Source organism: Diabrotica virgifera, chromosome 3, assembly GCF_917563875.1.
Source record: "Diabrotica virgifera virgifera chromosome 3, PGI_DIABVI_V3a".
NCBI classification, from domain to species: domain Eukaryota; kingdom Metazoa; phylum Arthropoda; class Insecta; order Coleoptera; family Chrysomelidae; genus Diabrotica; species Diabrotica virgifera.
Genome location: NC_065445.1, coordinates 68,593,955 through 68,607,467, shown reverse-complemented (window position 1 = coordinate 68,607,467; position 13,513 = coordinate 68,593,955). Strand labels below are relative to the sequence as shown.

Here is a 13,513-nt window from a genome sequence, read left to right as displayed (position 1 = left end):
TGTTAACGAACGATCCGTTGCGAGTAAAACACCCTGTAGAGTATAACTGGCTACTATGGGAACACGCGTGTTTTTAAAGTAGTCAGTAAATTATGTCATATGACCAAAATTGGATTTAACTGTTCCATTAGTAGCCACTATTAAACAGTTGCTGTGGCCACAAATAGGTCAGAAGTGTTCTAATAGTAGCCAGCAAATGGCCATTAATGGTGTGAATACAAAAATAAGTGTTCCATTTGTGGCCACCCAATTTAATAATGTATCGAGATAAAATAAGTAGTTTAAAAACAGATGAAATCGTAAAGAAATCATACCCAAAACTTAAAATCATACGTTGATCACAAAATTTTAATATTTGGCTTAAATACAGCTTAAATAAACTTACCTGTTTTCTTACGTATATCGTTAACAGAAGGTCTAATACACAGTGTCACCTACTTCAAGAATAAGCAGAAACTAACCTGTAAATCAGAATAAGTCGCAAATTGTAGAGCCATCGTGTTAGAACGAATATAGTCGAAATTCTTCCGATTTCCGTAAAGGCGGTAAACTCGGATCTTATTATATTAGATTATTGGTTTAAGTGACCACTAACGGTGAAGTGGCCAAAAATGGTGCTGCTACCCTACTCATTTATTGTTAATATAATTGCGAAAAAAGTCGGAATTGCAAAAACAATTATTTTCGCAATAACTGTTGTAAAAATTAGTGTACAGCTTTGAAATTTTTGTCAAATAAGGGTTCTTTGGTGCTTAATATGTGATGCAAATTTCAAAGCCATTCTCAATTGTTTAAATTTTCATTTAAATTTCATTCCACAGGTGTCAAATGAAAGAGCATGAGCTATATTTTCAACTTGGTTTAAAAAAAGTGAATAAAAAATGCATTTATTAGTAATAAATAATTATGCAAAAGTATCGTAAATCTTTCCTTATAAACTTTTTATTTTGTTATATAAGAAATTATACATATTAATTACAATTGTTTATCAATTATGATATAGATAACATTACTTGGTAGTTGTGCACTTAAAACAGGGTAAAAAAGTTAATTTTTTTGGAAAAGGTTATTCAAAAAGTTTATAAAGAAAAATTGACGATACTTTTGCATAATTATTTATTACTAATAAATGAATTTTTTATTCACTTTTTTAAACCATGTTGAAAATGTAGCTCATGCTCTTTCATTTGACACCTGTGGAATGATTCTAAGGTCATTTTTTTCTGACTTTAGTATGGTATAGTTAGACCCAAACCCAGACATCCAAAGTGAAAGTTATCCTCCAACACCAAATTGTTCTATATGGTCCACATAATGTTCAGAAAAAAGTCACACCATTTTGAGCGTCGGGTTTGGGGGTAGAGGGGATAGAAATCGGCAAATTCCTAGTTTTTTAAGTTTTTCGTCAATATTTCTAAAACTAATCGGTTTTGAACAACCCTCTACACAAAATTGTTCTATATTAAATTGGAAATAAAAAAGGCCCTATCCATAACCCTTCTAAAATGAACGGTTCCAAAGTTACGGAGGTAGTATAGTATAATTGGTCCAAAAAAAGGCTTAACCCAGACATCCAAAGTAAAAGTTTTCCTTCAACACCAAATTGTTCTATATGGTCCACATATTGTTCAGTAAAAAGTTACACCATTTTGAGCGTCCGGTTTGGGGGGGAGATGGGGGATAAGTCGGTAAATTAGTAGTTTTTTTACGATTTTCGTCAATATTTCTAAAACTATGCTTTAGCGTAAGGAATGTTCTATAGAAAAATGTTCTACATAAAATTTAAAACAAAAAAGGTTCTATACATAATTGTTATAAAATCAACGGTTCCAGAGTTACGGAGGGTGAAAAGTGGAGGTTTTCGATACTTTTTATATTTACCGATTTCTCCCCCCTCCCCCCCCCCCCCCAAACCCGACGCTCAAAATGGTGTGACTTTTTTCTGAACATTATGTAGACTATATAAAACAATTTGGTGTTGGAGGATAACTTTCACTTTGGATGTCTCGGTTTTTGGTATAGTTATATCATAAATATTGCCCAAAAAATATAAAAAGTATCGAAAACCTCGACTTTTCACCCTCCGTAACTCTGGAACCGTTGATTTTATAACAATTATGTATAGAATATTTTTTGTTTTAAATTTCATGTAAAACAACTTGGTATATAAAATTGTTTACGCTAAAGCATAGTTTTAGATATATTGACGAAAAACGTAAAAAAACTACTAATTTACCGGCTTCTCTCCCATCTCCCTCCCAAACCACACGCTCAAAATGGTGTAACTTTTTACTGAACAATATGTGGACCATATAGAACATTTTGGTGTTAGAGGAAAACTTTTACTTTGGATGTTTGGGTTAGGCCTTTTTTGTACCAGTTATACTATACTACCTCCGTAACTTTGGAACCATTCATTTTAGAAAGATTATGCGTAGGGCCTTTTTTATTTCAAATTTAATGTAGAACAATTTTGTATAGAGGGTTGTTCATGCTAAACCGCATAGTTTTAGAAATATTGGCGAAAAACTTAAAAAACTACGAATTTACCGATTTCTCCCCCCTCTCGCCCCCAAACCCGACGCTCAAAATGGTGTGACTTTTTTCTGGACATTGTGTGGACCATATAGAACAATTATTTGGTGTTGAAGGATAACTTTCACTTTGGATGTCTGGGTTATGCCATGTTTTTAATCAACTATACTATACTACTTATGTTATTGCAAAAAAATGCTCTCTGGGATAAACAATTTGAATAAAATTTAAACAATTGAATGAATCGCTTTGAATTTTTTATCACATATTAAGCACCAAAGAACCCTCATTTGACAAAAATTTCAAAGCTGTACACTAATTTTTACAACAGTTATTGAGAAAATATTTTTTTTTTGCAATATCCACCTTTTTTCGCAATTATATTTACAATAAATGAGTATATCAAACTTTGTAATACGTCATTTTAAAGCTTTTTCCATAATCTCGAAGATATTTGTACTAAAAAAATCATATCACTATTTTCCGTTGATTTGAAAAAAAAGGGGGAAATGCCATTTTTTGACAGTTAATTGTTTATAAATAAAAATGGCCGCCAGATCCTACGCAGGAAATAGTTACAATATGTTCCTATAGGTATTACTTGTCGAAAAATCGCTTTAGTACCCTGGCTGCTGAAGTGTCACGAACAGGGTATATTTTTGTCTTATTACCCTGGCCTAAAGCGCAGTCTACAAGAAAAGACAAAGCATTAGTCTATTCTGAAGCCGAATAATCCGGTTTTAAGCAACATGTCACCGCCCAAATCACGATGTTTAGCTCCCTTAAACCTCAATGGCAGAAATAAATACCCAAATCGATCAGCTAAACCACGGTCAATTGCGGCTGATATCTCGAAACCCGTCAACAAGAACAGATAACAATCTTCCAAACAATTTCACAATCGATGAGTACTGAATAGACAAATGGAACGAAGAAGCTAACAACGCACACCTAATATAGAAGATCCCTGAACGTACAGTCCACCACATCACCCTAGAATGTCCAGTCACACGATTCGAAGGTAGTTGAACTAACTTATGAGTCATGAGTAGAGACTGGAAAATATGCACTAAAAAATGTCTAAAATATGCATGCAATATGCATTTTAAAACAAGCTGAATATGCACAATTAACATGCAAATATGCATTTATATATGCACTTATTTTTATATGAATAATTTTATGGTTTACGTTAAATACATAAATAAATAAAAAATAATAAAAATAAATAAATAGGTTTGAATTTAAACCAAATTGTATTATTATTTCTTAATATATTTTTTTAACTTCAGGTTTTGTGACAAATAAAACGGCAAAATATTTTATTTTGACCACAAGATAAATAAGAGTACAATAAAATAAATGTACATATTTTTATTGTTACAATATTGATTCATATTTTCTAAACTAATATTATAAAAAGAGTACAATAAAACAAATTTACATATTTTTATTGTTACAATAAATAATCATATATTGATTCATATTTTCTAAACTAATATTATGTCTTCTATCTGTTAATATTTGTTTATAGGCAGAAAAAGATCTCTCAACGTCACAAGATGTAATTGGGGCATATTTAAACTTTGCTATTAGAGACGGATCCATATTAATATTTTCATCGAAGTTTCCAAAATTGATTATATTATTTATTGAACGCAATAAAGTGAAACCCTCATTTTTGTTTAAAACGTCATCAAGTTTATCTTTAATTTTTACTCCAATTTCCCCATTCAGATTTGTTATTTTCTGTTTAACCGAATCAACAATAGACATACTATTGTGAAGACATAAATTTTGAGCCTCTAATTTTGTAATTGAACTTTCAATGATATCGAAATTCGATTTTATATACAACAATTGATTTTTAATAGACTTTTCTTTAAAAATATTTTGACAGTTATCAATAGCGGTACAAGTCGGATCAAAACTTGAAATAACGCTTTTGATGTCGTCGTAGTGTTCAGATAAAAATATAGCACTTTTAAGCCAAGTTCCCCATCTGGTTAATACTGGTTCTGGTGGTAAAGGAATATCGGGAAGCATCTCCCTATATACCTGTACACGTAGTGGTGCTTTCAGAAATACTTTTTTTACATTATTTATTAAGGTGTTTACATTGGGAAATTCAATTCTAACTTTCTCTGCAACTCTGTTTAGGCCGTGCGCCAAACATGTACAGTGAATTAAATTAGGGAAAAAGATTTTAAGATTGGATGCAGCTTTCATCATATATGAGGCGGCATCACTAAGCATTAATAATATTTTTTCAAATGGTACTTGATCAGGTAAAAAAAAATTTGTTAGGGATTCGTTAACAAATCTAGCTATTGTAGCATAGTTTGTTTTTTCCAAACATTTTACACTAATTAAGTATGAGTTTTTAAAATCGCCAGAGTCGTTAAGAACTCCAACAATTAGATTCGCAATTTGTCGACCCTTTGTATCCGTTGTTTCGTCGACGGAAATCCAAAGATAATCGGCTTTTAACTGATTTTTAATACTCGTCATCACATCTTTGTAACATGCACTGACATATTTTTTCCGAAGAGTTGAAGAACTTGGTATTTGAGCTGGTTTATCTTTAATCTTGCAATAAGTTTTTAAAAAGTTTTGACACGATTTATGTTCTAACTTGTGCAGAGGGATATTGCAGTTCAAAAAAAAATGGCATAAATCCTTTGCAAAGGTTTCTTGCCCAACTGACGTATTCTGAATCTGCAAACTGTTCTGTAGAATCTGCTGGCGAGGTTTATTATCATTTTTTGATAGCTTAGTTTGGTGAAGTGAAGTTTTTATGTGTTGAACTACTTGGAATTTCTTTTGACATGGAATCTGGAATATAATGATAATGATGTTTTAGATGTTTTCGTAAATAGATACCTACATTAAAATGATCAAACTTTTTAAACCTCCCCCAATTTTTTTTTATTTCTCAAAGTGAAATTGAAATCGTCAAACAATAAAGTACAGTCAGTGTACCGTAGTATACAGGGTGGGCCACTCTCAACACCTCGCTCTGTATAAGCCAAACCGTTGCGAACTTTAAAAAACAGTTTTTGAAGAAATGGGACGGTTTGTCATTTTAGAATAGACAGACACATAGATGTGCAAAGAAGTTTGATAAGTTTAAAAATCTATTGAAGTGGAGAACTTACCTTTTTATCACAAATGGTGCAAAACATACTTTCACTGTCGATAACTTTTAGATGATTGTTACTTCCAATCCAACTTCTGAGAAGACTTGATTTTTCCCTTGCTACTTTAGGCATTTTCACAATAATAATAAAATGATTTTTTTACACAGTATAGTCAATAACTTGCAATCACAAAAGTTGAATAATCGGCGATTGATTTAAGACTAACCATTCATAAAATAAAATAATCTATCCTACCCTTAAAACAGTGTTGCCAACTCGACCAATATAGTATTTGCCAAACCTCACAAGAATGATGGAATGATCAGTTCAACAGTAGGTATTCCATTATCAACTAATAAAAAATCCCTATAGCAAGCATAACCCAGTACAGATAAATTATTTGTTTTAAAAAATGCTGAAACATGATCCTGTAGTTAATAGTAATCTCATGGTCCACAGACATAAGTACTAATATAAACATTATTGAAGGCGAAGGGATTTGCTGATGTAGGTGTGTATGTGTGAATGGTTAAACATTTTTTGTTAGGAATCAGATTTGACTCACTGATATCAGTTTCAAGTTCCTGTGAGAGAGTTCCTAAGTTGTTTTAGTAATTGTAAGGCCAACATAAAAATTTGTTCTGAATTAGAAGATTTTCGATTTTTACTAAATAATTTTTATATTATTTAATATGCTAGAAAATATGCTATATGCTAAACAAGAAATAAATAAGCTAAACAACACAAAAATATGCCAAATCTAGCATAAAATAAGCTAAATTGGCAACGCTGCCTTAAAATTTCGTTTTGGTTGGTTTTCCCAGAATAATTCATAGTTGGCCGACACCAGCAGAAAGTACAGGTAATATTTGTAATGTTATTCAAAATATAATCGGTATTTACTTAGGTAATTTGTAAATTCTGAGAAGTCTATAAATCTTAAATATCCGGATAATGATACCTGCAGCTATAAATAACGCCCATTATGTTTATGGGTACAACAACAAAGGAGCTTAACAGCAAAATATTTACTTTCACATTTTATTTTAATGGATGTTGATGTTACTAATATATACCTTATTTTTAAATGGGGTAGAGTAAATTCCCATCAAAATATGCATTTATATGCTCTTAAATCTCCAAATATGCAAGGCATATGCATTTATGAAAAACATGAGAAATATGCAGCATATATATGCATATGCATTTTGCATATAATCCAGTCTTTAGTCATGAGGCAATGAAATGGCTCAAAGGTAGAAATATCCTGTAAAATTTTCACCTACCTATTCTATTATAGCGTAATGTAATTTTTTTCTCGATTTATAATGTTAAGCGATGCATTTTCAAAAAGTTTTGGTATCTTTGGAACTAATCTGAGTTGAAATTATAAACGCCAAAAAAGATATGAGAGTTACGTCTGTATTTAATAAAAGTAACGAATATAGGAAAGTCACCAATTATGGAATACTATTTTGTTTTGGGGATATAAAAAAATACCTTTATAGGAATGAAAACAGTTTAATGATATGACTAATAAGTCATACATTTTTATGTAGTAATTAAAAGCCTTCTATTAAATATCTTAATTAACAAAATAAAATCAAAAACAAAATCCCAAATGAGTAACCAAATATGGAATAGGTACCCATATATGGAATATATGTATAAGCATAAACCAATATATCAATAACAAAAATAGACATAAACATCTGAGATCAAATAAATTTAAATAAGAAAATTGTGAAAAATGAAAGAAGTAGCTTAATTCACTTGCCGACATCACATATCCATGTATCAAACTCTGGATCAGCACAATCATAATAAGCCCACACATTATGCACTTAATCCAGTTTTTCCACTGTTATCCGTGGAAAAAGTATTTGGCAAACATATATTCAGCATCTTCAGAGCCAGGAGATTCTTGAACCAACAACGGATTGGGCTCACTGTCTGCATCAAACTGGATAACGTCCTATTCCTCAGAGTCTTCTTTTTCAGAATCAGTCTTATTTTTCTTTGTTGGTTTGTTTCTCTTCGCAGTTTTCTTTTTAATCTTTGTCTTAGCTAATTTATTTTCTTTTTCTTGTCTCTTTAAATTTTGATTTACTAAATCATTCAATCATTGTAGGGTGAAGATTACGGCAGCTGTTCTTCCCCAAAGACCCAATTATGGAATATTGCATAATTAGGCACCAACGAATGTACATATTTGGATTTGTACATTAGTTCAAAGTAGTATCAACATTTTTTCAAGTCGTAATGTTTTAATTACAGAAGGTTATAAAATATTAAAATAAACGTACTATCGATATACTCAATACCTTCAAGTCTGTATTCATGCATAATAACCAATAATACTAGTTGAATATATACCTTTTAATTTGAAATTTTCTGCGAGACGATAAAACAAAACGCGTTTGCCAAACACGTATAGTTCGCGCATCTGACACAGAGGTGTGAATGCGATAATAAAAAGAGCGACTGAAATAGACGATGGTCTCATAGTGCGTTTCCAACTTATATTTTCGGAGGTATTCCATATTAGTACACTATTCCATATTTGGTTACTTTCCTCTATATTTTTCACTTACCAATTGTAACAGTTTATACTCCAGTTTCAGCCTCTCTAGGGCTGAATTGAGTTTCAGAATATATAATCTCTCATCGTGGCTTAGCTGATAATTCTGTACAAACCAATAACTTAACTTTATAGGATCTTGGGGCACATATTCTAAAAACCAAAAAAGTAGGCGAAAACTATATGTAGTGTTGGTACATCAAAAATATCATTTTGTACACAATATAAAATTTATTACTTAGATGTAAAAAGTTATAAATTCTTTAAATGTATAATATATAATATATTTTTTATTATAAACTGCTCGTCAAAAGTTAGGGATATGGAATATTATGCTCATTTTCATAGTTGATTTTTTCGTGAACAGATTAACGGATTCCGCTAATTTTTTTTATTATTTTAGATTTTTCTTTAGTATTTACACAGTTGTACAGAGGTTTACTCAAACTTCTTTTTTGTACTTATACCGGGTGGAAGAAAAGAAATGTTTTTCTTATGTTAAGTTTGTGCCACCCTGTAGGCAGGACGAGGTATTGTCCTTTTCATGAGCATTTTTCAGTGCGTAACAAATGATAGGAAAAAGAGTAAGTCCGTGATAATACACATTTATGACATTTATTCTAACATGACATTTTAGTTAAATCTGACAGTTGTCACATTTTATTTTCAATTTGGAATAAAACAAATCAAATGTGTTTCTTGCATTTATAAAATGGTATTTTCTTTGATTTGTATAGTCTTATAAATTATACAGATTATATTTGTAATATTATTATCTAATTTTAAAAAAATATTTTTTTTATTATGGCGCCATCTATCGACAACTAGAATAACTAGAATAAATGTTATAAATGTCACCGACGAAATGTAATCACCGACGTGCGTTTTTTTCTGTCACATACAATTTAATGCGTTAGAAAGAAATCGAAAAACTGTGACCCACTGAAAGATGATCATGAGAAAAAGAATACAAATGTTAGTATACATCGGAATCGTATTGTAGTCTTATGTTTTTTGAACATTTTCTTTTTTGAATGCCCTTGATATCTTTAGAAACAAAGAAGATAGGTGGTTTTACTTTTTAACAGGTGTTTTAACTGAAACAAAACTAAATTAACAATAAAAAATAACAGTTAACAAAACTTTAAAAATAGAAAGGCACATAAGGTAAACAATTCTTATCGACACCTATAAGAGTTATTTGTCGACCAGGTAAGCGGTATGCACAGCGTAATATAAGAGAAACGAGATTGTTTAATGGAGACCCTGTGATGTTTTGGGGCGGAATTTCTTTGAAAATAAGTACGGATTTGGTGTCTACGTGGAGGCTCTTTAAATAGCGAGAGGTACATTACACAGATTTTTTTTCTTTAAACACTCTGTTCCTTTCGCACTATATGTAGAAAATAATTGCATCTAAGTGGTATGACAAGACATGGCCTCTTCACGTATCGCATGTCGTCAGTGAAAACACATAATAAATAATAAAACCGTCTAGTTTCTTTGCTATTAAATCAGAGATATCAGAGAAATTAAAAAAATAAAATATTCGCAAAAAATGAGACTACAACATAATATCGATGTATACCCATATTTGTGTTTTTTACTCCCTACAAGGCAGCTCAAACTTTTGTTTCGGTTAAAACACATGTTAAACTACAAAACAGTATATTTTCTTTGTTTCTAAAGATCTCAGGGATATTCAAATAACAAAATGTTCACAAAAAATAAGGCTACAATACGATTCTGATGAATACTCACATTTGTACCTTGTCCTCCCTACAGGGCGTCTCAAACTTAACATAAGAAAAACATTTCTTTTCTTCCACCCGGTATAAGTACAAAAAAGAAATTTGAGTAAACCTTTGTACAACTGTGTAAATACTAAAGAAAAATCTAAAATAATAAAAAAAGCGGAATCCGTTAATCTGTTCTCGAAAAAATCAGCTATGAAACTGAGCATAATTTTCTATATCCCAAACTTTTGACGAGCAGTTTATTATAAAGTTATATAAATTGTAAATTTATACAATAAACTTAACATAATAAAATTATACATAATAATTAATACGTAACTTAATATAATAAAATTATACAGTATGGTGCAAGTGAAAGGAATAAATTCGTACAAATTTCATAAGCCAGCGAATTTAAGGAAAAATCCAGAAACATGTCGATTTTTATTTTTAAATTTGACTTTTTGGCATATACAGGGTGATTCATTAAGAATGTCCAAACTTTGAGATGTAGATTCTAGACCTCAAAATATTAAGATTTAACCCAAATCATTTAAATAAAATGTGGCTCGTTACTCAGTTACAGGGTGTTTTATTTAAAAATTTAATAACTATTTTTACCCAGGTCTTTAAAACTGTTTGAGATATCCTTGTCATACTTGGCAGAAAATATAGGTACTGTACATCCTACTAAATTATGATAAATAAACTTTTCTGGCTACTACCAGAGGCGTACGACAGGGAAAAGTGAATGGTTGACCCTTCCCAAATTCTACGCCACTAGCAAAATTGCTATTTTAGCAGAATATTTCGATTTTCCAATATTTTCTATGTAAGTAATATACTCTTCATCGTAGCGTTAAAGTCATTAGTTTTCCAGATAGTTGAAGTTGAAATTGAAACGGCATAGCTATTTTGATTAATGTATTGTGCTCCTTCATTTTTAACTTTAAACATCTCGAAAACTAATGATTTTATCGGTACGGATGAAGAGTACAGTGGAACCCCGATAAGTCGGCCCCCGATAACCCGGAAGTCCGGCTAACCCGGACCGATTTTCATCAGACAAAAATTTAACAAATAAACAATTTAACAATTTTATCAAATAAAAATGTATGTAGGCCAAATAATATTTCAGAGATAATGTGTATTTGTGTAATTTGAACACATAAGTACAATAGTAAAAATGATTCATGCACACGGCGGCAGCCAGAGCGACCGTCTCAGCTTATCGGAAAGAACAGACACCTGTCTGTATTCCTTTTTCTTTATTTATGTCAAACTGTCTTAGCATTGTTTAAAAAAGACGTGACTATTTAAAAATTCTTGTATTGTGTGTAGTACAGCCTATTAATCACTTCCGTTCTGTAATGTAATCGTGCTTCAGATTGTGTTTGCTTTGTCTACGTAATGGTAACAAAACGTAAAAATGTTGCAGTGACAATGGAAAAGAAACTAGAAACATTAGGTAGGATTGATAAAGACGAATCTTTAAAATAAATTTATTGCAGCATCATAATATGATATTATGCTACCATAGGTCTGGATCCCGCGTATGAAAAAAAAGTTGATTAATAGCAAGCTAAAAATTTATTAATAGCTTAAGGGTGTCTAGTCGGATAAACTTTGATATATGAGAACACTGGAACAGGGGCAGTTTTAATTGTGGAACAGGTCAAAAATTTGGAACGGTCAGAACACGAAAATGGCACATTTGTTTTGTCCGACAGAACAGACATAAACTCTCCGAACAGAGATTAAACTCTCATGCAAAAATCAGACTGCTATTTATCACCTGTCATAATTCCTGTCATTTGACATATTCTACATGTTCCACTCATTAAAACGCCCATTTGGTGATAAATAGCAGTCTGATTTTTGCATGAGAGTTTAATCTCTGTTCGGAGAGTTTAAGTCTGTTCTGTCGGAAAAAATACATGTGCCGTTTTCGTGGTCTGACCGTTCCAAATTTTTAACCTGTTCCATAGTTAAAACTTCCCCTGTTCCAGTGTTCCCATATATTAATGTTTGTCCGACTAGACACCCTTAAGCTAATAACAAATTTTCAGCTTGCTATTTATCAATTTTTTTTTTGTACGCAGGATCCAGACCTACCATATTATGGTGTCGGTACATCTCTACAGTATGACTGAGTTTTTTACCAAGAAATGAACAAAACTCTACACTCTATACAACTATACGTAATTTAGATGTGTACTGTGCATATGTGTTTCATGTTTTTGTAATTGTAATGGAGGTTATTTATTAATTTTTACTATATTCTCCGGCTAACCCGGATTTTCGATAACCCGGATCGGCCGCGGTCCCGATTAATCCGAGTTATCGAGGTTCCACTGTATATTATTTGCATAGAAAGTATTGTAGAATCGAAAAATTGCAATAAAATAGTAATTCCGCCAGTGGCGTAGAATGTGGGGAGGGTCAACCATTCACTTTCCCCTGTCGTACGCCTCTGGTACTAGCCAGAAAGTTTTATTTAACATATTTTAGTAGGTTGTACAGTATCTACACTATCTTCTAAGTATGATAAGGATATGTCAAATACTTTTAAAATACTGGATACAAATATTTAATATTTATGTAATAGGGATATTTGATTTAAAGATTTAAAAATTATTTGTACCCAGTACTTTAAAAGTATTTGAAATTGCCGTATCAAACTTGCCAAAAAGTGTAGGTACTGCATACCTTACTAACTTATGTTAAATAAACGTTTCTGGCTATTACCAGAGGCGTGCAGGGGAAAATGAATGGTTGAACCTTCCCAAATTCTACGCCACTGATGGAATTGCCATTTCAGCATAATTTTTAAATTCTCCAATACTTTCTATGCAAATAATATACTCTTCATTCGTATCGATAAAATCATTAGTTTTCGAGATATTTGAAGTTAAAAATGAAGGGGCACAATACATTAATCAAAATTACTGTAAAGTTTCATTTTCAACTTCAAATATCTCGAAAACTAATGACCTTAACGTTACGAATGAAGAGCATATTATTTACATAGAAAGTATTGGAAAATCGAAATATTGTGCTAAAATAGCAATTTCGCCAGTGGCGTAGAATTTGGGAAGGGTAAACCATGCACTGTCCCATGTCGTACGCCTCTGGCAGTAGCCAGAAACGTTTGTTTATCATAATTTAGTAGGGTGTACGGCAACTACACTTTCTGCAAAGTATGACAAGGATATGTAAAATAGTTTTAAAGTAGGTACTGGGTAAAAATGGTTATTAAATTTTTAAATAGAACACCCTGTATCTCAGTAACGAGGCACATTTTATATAAGTGATTTGGGTTAAATCTTAATATTTTGAGGTCTAGAATCTACAACTCAGAGATTGGACATTCTTAATGAATCACCCTGTATATCATACTACTACTGACGTCATCGATCTGTGCGTGATGACGTCGTGTGTGAGCATTTGAAAGGCTATTCAATTCTCTATATAGTAATATAAACATTAACATAATAATTTATACAGGGTGTCCAATATAT

General features: G+C 31.5%; 1 protein-coding gene across 3 annotated transcripts in view; it reads right to left on the bottom strand.

Moving 5' to 3' along the window:
* LOC126881114 (protein cereblon) overlaps positions 1–13,513 on the bottom strand; it is a 68,368-nt gene that overhangs the window by 29,412 nt on the left and 25,443 nt on the right. For all 3 annotated transcript variants that reach the window (XM_050645163.1, XM_050645165.1, XM_050645164.1), the window contains exon 6: positions 8,270–8,409. In XM_050645163.1, the coding sequence (XP_050501120.1) occupies positions 8,270–8,409 (140 nt within the window). The remainder of the gene's footprint in view (positions 1–8,269; positions 8,410–13,513) is intronic.